Source organism: Cryptomeria japonica, chromosome 9 (assembly GCF_030272615.1).
Source record: "Cryptomeria japonica chromosome 9, Sugi_1.0, whole genome shotgun sequence".
Lineage (NCBI taxonomy): Eukaryota > Viridiplantae > Streptophyta > Pinopsida > Cupressales > Cupressaceae > Cryptomeria > Cryptomeria japonica.
The window spans coordinates 572,169,463-572,181,840 of record NC_081413.1 but is presented as its reverse complement, the minus strand read 5'-3'; the positions used below and the strand labels follow the sequence as shown (position 1 = coordinate 572,181,840).

Genomic DNA, 12,378 nt, shown 5'->3' with positions numbered 1-12,378 from the left:
ACTTTATGGAGCAAATCGGGTTTTTTTAGACACAATAGCAAGTTTAAAATATCATTTTATTCCATTTCTAAGCAAAATCGGGTTTTGGAGAGAGATATGCAAGTTATAAATAACTTATAAAGGGAAAATAAAATCCCTTCAACAAGTTTTAATAACTTAACACATGTAATAGGGGTTTAAAATCCCTATTACAAGCAAAAGACATTAAAATAGGGGTTTTAGAAAAGAATTACAAGTTAACTTGTAACTTATCCAAAAAATCCCTATTATAACTTAAAAAGCCAAAAAGCATCAAGGGGGAAATAAAAAGCAAGTTACAAGTTCTTTTTTTTTTAATAAAGTGCACTTGTAATTAGCCAAAAATTTCCCTACAAAGACCAAAACAAAGGAAATCATTAAAACTTGCAATTCAAGGAAAATTTCCCAACTGCAGTCAGGAGGAAAAAACCCGAAATTGAAGGAAAGACATTGCAAACGAACTCAGAATGCAACGAAATTCGAAACGTGGTTCGAGGATGGACTGAGGATTAAGCTAGTCCAAGGATTAGGCGAAATTATGCCTCAAGTAGCGTGCCATAGAGTAAAATTTTCATTTTTTTGACAAAAATTTTATGTAATGGTCCTTCATTTTTGTTTTTGAAGACAACACAGAGGTTGATTAAAGGCAGATTGAGGAAGATTTTATTGCAAATTGGAAGTGAGAATTGCTTCATAGGCTAGCCGTACCAATCAAGGTTTCCAGAGATCCACGTGGGATTTGTTTTGCTGATCTGATCAATTTCTGATCAGAATTCTCCAATATTCAGGCCGTACTAGGCATAATTATTACCAGCCGTCCCATATTTATTCATGTCTTCACCATCCAGCTGAGCAATGGGATTGAGTTTATTGTGAGACCCTAGGCATGGGATTTTCGGGTCCCATATGCACTTTCCAATTTGCAGTTTACCTGTATGCTGCGTTGAAGATTATTAAACAGATCAGAAAATTATTAGTTGCTAACTTTTCCTGCCTGGCTAAGGCATTGGACTTGGTATGCACAGCTTAATTTAGAATTAATTAATGAAATGGAGTTGACGGTTGGTGAGATTAATTGATTTTAATGATAAAATTTATTTAATTTTATAATTCCCTGCATTTATTTTCCAATATTCACAAAAAATGCAAAAAAACCAGAAAACACAGAAAAACCAAAAAAATCAGAAATTAAATATCTAGAACAGGGTGGGATATTTCAATTCATATTTAATATAGACCTCAACATAGACAACAACATCGTAACTGTAATACACATATAAAGTGGGATCTTGGGTATTCCCATGTTCTCTTTCAAGAACTTTAGCACTTTCAATTAACTGAGGCTAACAAAAATTTGAATCGATCTCATACAAGTGTCTCAAAGATACTTTTACTGATTTTTACATTTTCATAAACTCTCTACTGCAGAAGAGGGTAGAATCCTTAAATAACAAAGGACTGGGAGACAACCTTTTAAGAACATTTAATCTCTGGTGTTATAAGCAACTGACATGGAAACAGAAGGGAGAGTTTCTGCATTTTCACATGTTAAATGAAAAGAAAGGATGTCATCTCTTACAGTTTTAAGTGCAATATTAGTCTACAATATTGTACTGACCTGCTGATGTGAACTATGGTCACAAATAAGAACATTATCATCACCTTAAAACAAATCCTAAGAATAAGCTTACTGGCCCACTTTATGATTCATGCGCCATATTGGAATCTAAATGCTGCAGCATATGTGAGAAACTTACTAGAGAAAGTTAAAAGATAAATGCATAGCAGTTCACTTATTTTTTATTGTAATAAAGGAAACAAAAGAAACCTTCAGGTACAAGCCACCATATATCACCAAAAGTAGACTTTCCATCGTAACCCCCAAACAATAGAAAACGAGAATCAATGCGGGTCATTGAATGATATGCACGAGCTGGTGGAGGTTCATTGTTGATAGCAAGACGCTTCCACTGCACTGATGCTGTGACACACATTGCAGCAGTAAATGAGTATAACATTCTTAGAAAGTTTTGAAAGCAACAAACTTTTCCCCAAACACCGATGCTTCAAAAGCATTACGCTAATAAACAAGTAAAACACACTTGGAAGGTCTACAAAGAATTGTTGACTCGCAGCTCTATAAGCATTTTTCAGTTATAATTCAATCAATTAGTTATTGGACATTGCAACTTCTAGAAAACAATAATAAGGCATTTTTCACTCAACAACTGTAGTTTCTCAACTCTGTGCCAGTCGAAATCACAAACCAAGAAATTTGTGCTGTGCTAGTTAATTACAAATGAAAGGCCAGTCAAGAGAGGAAGAGAAGATGGAGATAATGAATGTGAACACCATATTTAAACTGTAAACACTCTTACAAAGGAAAACCAGTTTTGGTAGTGGTAAATTGGTAATTACACAACTACCATAATTTATTCAGAATCTGGCAAGCACAATGGTTATGCTGAAGCATATGGATGCAAACTGCCCCTTGCTTCATTCAATAAACACTATGGCTATTAATGCAAACTGCCCCTTGCTTCATTCAATAAACACTATGGCTATTAATGCAAACTGCCCCTTGCTCCATTAGCGGCATACAAAACTTGTTTGGTTATGCTCTAAGCACAAAATATAATTGTCGAATTCTACTTTCAAAACTTACAACTTTTTTTCATTTTCATCTCCTAAGGCATACTTTCCTACTTTGTTTATATTTAGTGTTCCTGACTTCTAGAAGAATCCTCTTGTAACTTGGAGGCTGAAAAGTTGTCTTTTCATTTCTTTTTCTTCAGGATCACTGCCACACTCATAGATCTAATCCAGATCACTTCCACTATTGCAGACTCAAACATGCATGCATGAATCCATCCTTTACTTTCAGAAATTCCCTGAAGATTTCCAAACTGTGTTTTATTGTTGTCTTCTAAAAGTGAATTTTCAGTCAAATCTGTTTTCTTATGATCCAGTATGGATAACAGCTCCATTATTGAAGCAGCTTTTGGTCCCACAACAGCAAACATTCAAGACATAGGAACAACTACCCCCATTTGTGAGATCTTTGTGTATAAATGTTGAAACTCCAACAGCTACAGTCCTTGTGATGCACAAAGCATAGTCAAAAAACTCAGATTTGGCAATAACTCGACTAAGCCAAAAATAAATTAAAAACTTGGACTCAACAAAAGCTCAAAGAAAATGTAATGTCCCTTTTGTCAATTAAATCAAGTCAGAGGACCTGAGGCCTATTTTTATTCCCCATAGACCGAAGGGAGGGATTTAATAGGCGAATAATAATATAATAATTTTTAAGTTGTCCAAGAGGTGCTTTAAGTTATATCTTTGAATAAAGAACACTTAAATTTAATATTATTAAATGGGGCCAAAAGTAAATATTGGATACATGGCCAAAAAGGCAAAAATAAATTGGAAAAAGGGTGAATATTCAATTAGAAATATATTAATTACCTAAAAGGTAATTAATAATTAAAAGTTGGAAAAAGATGAGTATTTAGATAAAATGTAATTTTTAAGGCTGGATGGAAAAAGGATTAAAAAAGTAACTTTTAGAGTTGGATAGAAAAAGGATTGAAAAAACAATCACTAGAAAAAGAAGGATTATTCTATTCATTATCAATTTATAATTTTATAGAGCTTTGCTGCAGCTTTAACCCTGAAGATGAAAACCCTCATGGTATATTCAGGAATTGAAAGACGGAAACTTTCCGTTTCTCATTGTTGGCTTCATACGGGGGCCAAATTTGTGCTGATTCCAGAATTTGTGCGGAGATTTGGAAAATTAATAAAAAAATGTCTACTGGGATTCATTATTTGCAGAATAATCCATAATTTATAGTTTTAATTGCTGGAATTAATAAAAGGTACCAGTCGTACCATTTTATGATGCTGGTCATACCAAATGAGGAAGGTTATGATCAGGTTTTCGGACATGTTTGAACCGAATGCTGGCAGCCAACCTATCATAAAGGACATTGAAATTCCAAGTAGCTGCTGTTAATTTGTAAGGGTCATGGGACACTCAAAATAATCCCATCCACTTTACTTCAAAGAAAATTTGGCAGCATCAAGGAAGTCACAACAAAGGGTAAGACTTGGGAATTACGTTACTAGCAACTCCACCCTTGACACCTGGCCATCCCTCATCAAAGCGGAATCGCTGCAGTTTAGAAAAGGACATGAAACAAAGGAGTAAATGCTATATAGGTAGTGGATGTGGGCGTAAAGAAGGCTGCGACTCTTTCAAACTGCTGGACACTATTTGCATAGCTGAAGTTTGATAAAAAGAAACAAAAGGGAATCGCAACATATGGTCGAATTCAGCAATAAAGCTTATGACAGGTTTCTATGTTATCTACATTTTATTAAATATTATTTAAGTAATGTTTTCAATGAAATTTTGTGAATATTTTATTCACCATTACTAGAATCATTTTGGCTGCAAAACAAATTCAGTTAGTATATATTTATTTAAATTTTGCAACAGAAAACACAAAAAGAAAATCAGAATTGTCAGAAAAATAAAGAAAAAATATATATTTCAATGGTAATTTGTTACATCCCATTTGTGCCCTAGTTGTTTTTATACTACATTTACACCATGTTGTTTGTGCCCTAGTTGTTTTATGTGATATTTACATGATATTAATTGTGCCCTAGGTGTTTCATGTTACAACTGAGTAATGATGCCCTAGATGTTTATGTTATAACTGAGTGATGATGCCCTAGATGGTATTAGTGCTCAGTACAATGAAATGATGACTCACAACTCTTGAATTGATGTTTTGCTATTTAGCATGATGACATTTAAGATGTTTTACTTTTGTTGATAATATTTTCGAAATGTCAAAATTATGACAAGATTTCAAGCTAATTGTTTGAGCTGGCCAAGTGTGTGCAGGAGTTTGTCATCCTTCGAGAAGGGAGGGGAAGTATCATCAGGTCAAAGGTAAATGAAAGAGAACTCTTGCCATCTGGATACCCTAACCGTAAGTGAGTCGGGTCGTCTCATGTTGACCATGTTTTCCGTTAGCCTGTCGCGTCAAGTAACCCTAATTTGCTCTGTATAGAGGTTTTAGGGTTTCACGACTCTAAAGTCTTAGATTGGTGCTTCAAGTTAGTTGTTATTATTATTATTAATTTATCTATTATTATTCTTAATAATTAAATTAAAATTGCAATTGGCACCTTCTCATAAATGTGTATATAAATATATCCATATATATTGTATGTGAATACATGTGTACAAAAGTACGTATATGTACATAATCAAGATCAAGAAGAATACATTCGTATATGTGCTCACATAGATATGTATACATGGAATATATATATTCATATATATATATATATATATATATATATATATATATATATATATATATATATATATATATATATATATATATATATACAGGTGTTTTAATGCTTAGGTTAAGCAAAAAAAAGTTTATTTTTAATTCATAAACCGATGATACTTATATAGCTTTGAAATAAAAGCTAAGTTAAGGAGGGGGAGAGGGGGGGGGCTTTTATATTTAAAATAGATTAACCTTAAGTTTATATTGGAACTTACCAAGGACTCGAATTTTGTATTAATCCAATGTTTATTTCAATGTCTTTTTAATATCCTTATTGAGCATGAGTAAAACCCACGGCATATATTTTAGTGGATATTGAGATTCATACTTAGTAAAATGAAAAAGTCGAAGGAAGAAGAAATCGACTCTTCTAGAAACTTCGAAAGGCAAAGAAGGCCTTTCGCATGATTGGTATCTTCTTGCGGAAGACAAACACTTTGGGCATGATACTTGTGTGAGGGGCTTGATAGCCCTTTAGCGTGTGATCATTCTTTGTGGAAATTGGGGGAAATACAATGGATTAGGGCGAAATTGTTTTGCAGTAAAAACTCTCTCATCTCATGTGACAGACAAAGTTTTTCATTTTGGGAAGAAAAAAGAAATATGATACTTTTGGAGTGGAGGAAGCAATACACATTGGGGAAATTGGGAATTTATTTTCTGCATTGAGAAAGTTCAGAAGGGTTACAGAGCTAAGGCACTAAGCAAGGGAGCCATAACCAAACGCCTTGCATTTCTTACCCAGGTCATGTTGCATTACCCAACATAGAATGGTTGGAGTTTACTTTCTTTCTTCCTTCTGAATTTGAAAATTTAGGAAGATGTGTTAAGGAAAGGAGTTTAGATACATATCATTTTTCTTTCCTATTCGATATGGCTATGAATTATGTTAGCTGAAAGCTGGAAAAGATTTCATTCATAATGCTAATTAATGTATGGCTGTGAATGCTTTCTTAATGGAAAATGAGAACACATTCTCTAGATGTATTTCATAGAATGGTTGTGATAATTGTAACTTAATAAAGAGATAATACCACACAGTTCACTAAGGTGTCCAGCTGTGAATATATCTTCGTTTGAAGAAGAATACTTTATACCACGTCATATGTTGTATGGCTGTGAGTGTTTCATTAAAAGTATATACATTGAAACCTATAGTAAGGTTGAATTTAGTTCAAATTATGAAAATAGTATAAATGAATACTTGAATGCTTATTTAGCTAATGCAGTCTTGTAATTTAGAACAGCGTTGGAACTACAACAAAACCCTTAAATTTCAGTGGTGCTTAATATTCAAAGTTATTCAGAAAGAATATAGTTGAGCTGTTAAGACTAGAATTTAACTCAGCCATCTAGAAATTCATTAAGTGGGAAATTACACTTCAGCAATGTTAGCTGTCTATACAATCTTAAGGATATCTTCCGGAGGATTGAGTTATAACTTTTCTTAGGTGGATAAAGGAAAACAGACTTAAATAGTTTTCTGCACTCCTAAATGCAGATTGGCATATTAGGAATTGATTAAGAACATTTAATAATTGTAGCAGTGGCAAGAACAATTACAAATGCAGAATACAAAACATTGAATGTACAGGAAAGCTGGTAGCTCTAAAGCCTATCATTCCTCTATCAAACAGGAAGACTATTTCAGTCCAAGTTGGAGATAGTGGAATTAGAAATAAACTAATACATCTAATCATATTATGGTCCTAAATCTACGGATGAGATCGGATAACGGCCATTATATTCAATTAAACCCAATTTTGTATAATTTGACTATTGCTATTTAATTCAATGTGGAAGGAAACGATAGGCAAGAGTAGTATTCACTATTTTGTACTCATTAATGCAGTTGGGCATAATAAATACTACAGGTGCACTTAGACATTTAGTAAACTTACCGTAGTGCGAAAAGATGTGATAGACAAGGGAGCTTATAGCGCTTCTTAATGTAAATAGTCATGTGTATGGAAATACATTGCTTTACTGCTTCCTAATGCAGTTTGGCATTCATACAAAAAAATATATAGTTTCACTGGACGGTACAATAGCAGCACGAATGCTCATAATAGATAGAGAACATAGAAGCTAAAGCTGATGAGGGAGATAGCAGCCTAATGAGGGCATCATATGTTAATCATTTGCAACCCAATGGTAGATACCGGTTAATAAAGGCCAAGTATGGGCTACTTCTCTTGTGTAAACAGCATTGCGATTGTGTAAAACATGAACTATTCGACTGTTGTACTCGTGAGAGAGCAAGTTGCTAGCTCAAGGGCACAAGTATGACTCCTTATTAAATTAATCTAGGGTTTTGACAAAAGATAGGTTATACCATAAGGGCACAAGTGTGACATGCAAACAAATCTGAAGACTTTTTCGAACTTACTATTTTTAGTAAGTTGTGACGGCTGCTCAGAATGTGGTTAAAATGCATTTGAACACACTATTTTTAGCAATATGCTATTTTTAGTAAGTACTATTTTTGGCAGTGCTATTTTTGGCAAGTTTCAATGGTCCAGTTCAGAGGCTATTTCTGGAAGTGCAGTTTTCGGTATTTTTGGCCTTCATCTCACTATGGTAGTTGTTCAGCACATGAACAAAGTATTTTTAATATATTTTATTGCCCCCCTTGGCCTAGGCGTGTGACTTAGGTATTTTTGGTTATGACTTAAGGGGACGACTTATGGGGATAAAGTATTATTTAAGTCATAAGATTGGACGTCCACTTTGGAGATATTTTATTAAAGGTTTTAATCTTTCAAATGCAAAAATATGAACTTAAGTTGGCGTCCCCCTTGGAGAGATATTTGGCTTTAATCTAAGTCAAATAGTTTTATATTTTGGCGTCCAAAATGCATTTCATTTCATTTCACTTGGAGGAGTTGAATTTCAATTTGGGGGGAACTTTCTCTATAAATACAGGGCTCTACTCCTCATTTGGGGATCCCATGAATATTCTGTAACAAAGTGCTGCCAAATTTGTGTCAGACTTGTGCTTCGAAGTTGAGAGCTTCCTAGCCTTGTGACAGTTTTGTGCTTGAGAGATAGCACCTAGCTGATTGGAGAGACTCTTTCTCATTCATAGGGATAGATTGAGCTTTTTGTGGATGGATTTCGTTGATGCATTTTCAATTTTCTGAGTTTTTGGAGTGTTTTCATGTTGCTGGTTTGGTTCATGGCTGTAGCAGTTATTCGTTCATATCTCACTGCTTGATTGTCTGATTGTTCTGGGTAATGGCTCATTGGATTCCCCTTTGCTAGGCACCCCTCCTTGCTGAGTTTCAGATTTTATAGCGAAGGACCTGATTTTTAATGCAGATTGCCCCTCTCCAGGCAGGTCATACCATGCTGCAGTGACATTGGGAAGCGTGTGTAAGAGTTTAAGGGGTGTTTGGCATAGTTTGTTGATTGGTACTTGGGTGCCCCTATCCTAGCTCTCCTTTGCCACTGATTTGGAGCCATTCAGAGGTGTTTTGATGGAGATATGGACTTCATAGTGCTGCTGGTCTGATTTTTGGTGTTGCTGATAGGCTATACCAGATTTGGTAAATTGTTCATTTTGGCTTTTTTTTTCAATTTCTTGTTTGTAGCTTCTTGGAGTACCTTCTTATATCTATTGGAGACTAGAGCTTTATTGTACTAACAGTATCTTGCAAAGTTGCTCATTGTAAGGCAGTATTCAGTAGTACTAAAATAGTCCATTTTTATTCTGCATCTTACTTTCTTGTATTGCACACTGCATAAGTGGAAGAAGCTGGCCTAGCCACCTATTTCTTTTTCATATTGTACTCCTGTCCTCCTGCTGAATAAGTGGTTGACTTATAGCTCTATTATTTCTAGTCCTCCTGCTGAAAAGTGATCGTGTGATTGTCATTACTTAATTCAGTCCTCTTTGGTTTGTAATTGTCCCCACTGAAGGTGGAAGTGGCTGGTTATACCGCCAAGTAGTTGTTTAATTTTCAGTATTTCATTACCCCGCTGAAAAGTGGAAGTGGCTGGTCTAACCGCCAACATGTAATGCTCTCAGTATTTCATCTTTTCTAACGCTAATGGGTGAAATTGTTGTGTTAAAAAATAGAAAAAAACTAAGGGGGATATTTCAGAATTCTTGTCCATGAAAAAAAATTAGTGAAAGTCTTCTACCCCAGAAAAAAAAGAATTCTTGGTCTCAATGCATTCTTATTCAACAATGCCAAATCTGTACTAGCTTCCCCAAAATGTCTGGATCTTAGTTTGTTATGCCTCTTTAATCTTCACAATGGAAATATGTGAGTTCAAAAACCTGATGAGTGTTTTAATGATTGGTGTGATTTTGTAGGTGGATAGTATTAAATTAATTGCTTTGGTGATTCTCCATAGTAAATTGTGTTAATTCTAAGGCTTTAGGCTTTGGGGAAAGAGAGAACAGATTTTATCCATTAAAAAAATTTATTTTATTTTTGTTTCTGGTAAAACCAACTTATGTTAACTGTTTTAATGCATTGTGAAAAGAAAAATTAATGCATAAATTCATGATAAACAATACCATTGTTTCTTCTATTCTTACACTTTTGGGCTAGATAGTGTAATCCAGATTCAGGTAAGTTTTCATTCCCAAAATGTCTATTTTTAACAAGTAACTGACAAGTCTTTTCTGTATCACAGGTGATTTTTTGAGGAAAACTAGGACCCATGTTATTGTGCAAATAACTTGCAAGTTGTAACAACTCACAACTACACAAGGGTTTTGCAAGCTATTCAAAAAAATTCATCTATGGATCAAAGCATGCTACAATGGCTGCTATGGTTTAGAAACCATTACAAAAGTTCCTCACTCCGTGCAACAAGCAAATCGTACAATTTTGTATGTCACAATGATTACACTGCCATGGAAGAAAACATGCTACAACTTTAGCCATGGTGTTGTACATGCCCTAACAAATTCACAAAAGCTTTGCCACTGCTCTGAACCAAATTGATCCAAATTTCTCAACCCTATATTTCTTTCCTTTTTTTAACTTGTAGAAATCAGGAACCAAAAAATTTGTACTGTGCTACTTAATTATAAAACAAAATAACAGTCAAGAGAGGAAGAAAAGATGAAAAGAATGAAAGTGAACAACATATTTGACTTTCCAAACCCTCCACAAAAGGGAAACCAGCTTTGATAGTGGCAATTGCACAACTACCATTATTTATTAAGAACCTGGCAAGTACATTGAAGGATATGGATGCAATCTAACCCTCACCTCATTAGCTGCATAAACACTTGTTTTTCTCTGCTCTAAGCATAAAGTATAATTCCTCAAACTAGCTTCAGCACAAAATAAAAAAAATGTTTCATATAAATCTGCTATCTGACTAGTATTCTTATAAATTGTCTAGGACTACAGGAGAAATAACAATGCAGAACTGACATTTGTAAATTGTCAGAAATTTATATTGCATGTGCAGTTATGCAAATAAAACCTTTATGATTAGATACTTCCTTATTACCAATAAATATGTAAACTTTCAGATTCAAATTGAGTTCTAATGGCACTCATCCTCAGACACTGAGAAAGCTTTTGGAGACTGATAAGGGTTTATAGGTTGCTCTTTAAAGGTGTGATTGATCAACTCATGCCTTCTAGTGAGGCACATAGCCCTCCAATACATTTGACATTTTTATGAAGCCTTTTCTATACAAGCTTACTTTGTTTTGACTAATTAATGCACTTTTGTGCCATTTCAAAATTATTAGGCAGGTGATCCAATTCAATTTCTATTGTCCTATTTGGAGCAAAATAAGTGTGTTATTGCATTTCAAGTCACAACCTAACGAGGACCATATCTAACTCTTGAATGGAAGATTCTTTCCAATAGGCTTGGTTCATAACTTCATATAACTATGGGCACAGATTTTAGCAACAAAAAATTACTTTCTAGCCTGGCTGAAATTTTCCAAAGTCAACTGCATCATAACAAAAGAGTGCTACATATTATGTTCGATATAGAGCTTTATGCATTGTATGTTAGGTAGAAGAACCACAGGTCCTCTTTCAGATCACTGAAGGTATTCTCCAGATGGCTTCTGCAAATCCAATGTTCAAATATGACCAAGAATGGGTCGGTGGAACTAGAATGCACAACTGTTACAGTAGCAAAATATTCATGCAAAAACAGCCCTATAATCATAGCTATCCAAATATAGCAAAGGAAAGCAAGAAAATGGTGAAATGAATAAGTGTGGGTAAACCTAACACGGTAACCCCAAAACAAGTACAAGTACAAATAGATGTGCGAAGGAAGAACCCTAAAGAAGCAAGAATCAATGAAGACCAAACCAAATAAATAAGGCTGGAAGAAAATACCATTTGGTGGTTGTACCTCAGCATGCATTGAAAGAACCAACAACATTACAATAAATCACTGTGGGAGTACCGATACAGGATTTGAAATTGCTTTTTTTTTCTTTCCAACTGTTCTCTATAATGTCCCCGATATAATTAAATAATATTAATTATTGTAAGGCCCCAAATTTAATAACAAATCTTTCGGGCCCTTTATTTAATTAGTTAAGTTATGTCGGCCCGTTTGTAACCCTTCAGGAAACTTCCTGGAGCCCATATATATGGCCGAATTAGTCATTGTCGTAGGTATGCGAATTTTGATATTTTTCTCTCTTGTGCGAATTCTTGTTGGAGTTCTAGTATCCGCCATTTCAAAGGTGAAAAACCCTCCCTATTTGGTATTTGCAGTTTCGGTGGGATTCACACCTCACCCTATTATGTTCTGTGTTCTTGTTCCGGATCTGGCAAATCTTGAATCACCCTATTACTTCTCCAGTTGCGTATTTGTTAATCTGATTTACATGCATTCCTAATATCAGAATTTATCACTCAATACACTTGCAGAAGACTAACCCCTTCACAGGTTGAAGTCCACCGTACCCCCCCCCCCTTCACCGTACGGTTACACTCCCTCCTCACCACTATATGGTCTTCTTCCACACAACCAT

The 12,378-nt window shown here is 34.7% G+C and overlaps 1 protein-coding gene across 2 annotated transcripts in view; it reads right to left on the bottom strand.

The window, feature by feature from the left end:
* The window catches only part of LOC131062878 (protein GLUTELIN PRECURSOR ACCUMULATION 3), a 210,544-nt gene that overhangs the window by 121,812 nt on the left and 76,354 nt on the right, over window positions 1–12,378 (bottom strand). For both annotated transcript variants that reach the window (XM_057996616.2, XM_057996617.2), the window contains one exon: window positions 1,847–1,999. In XM_057996616.2, coding sequence (XP_057852599.2) covers window positions 1,847–1,999 — 153 coding nt within the window. The remainder of the gene's footprint in view (window positions 1–1,846; window positions 2,000–12,378) is intronic.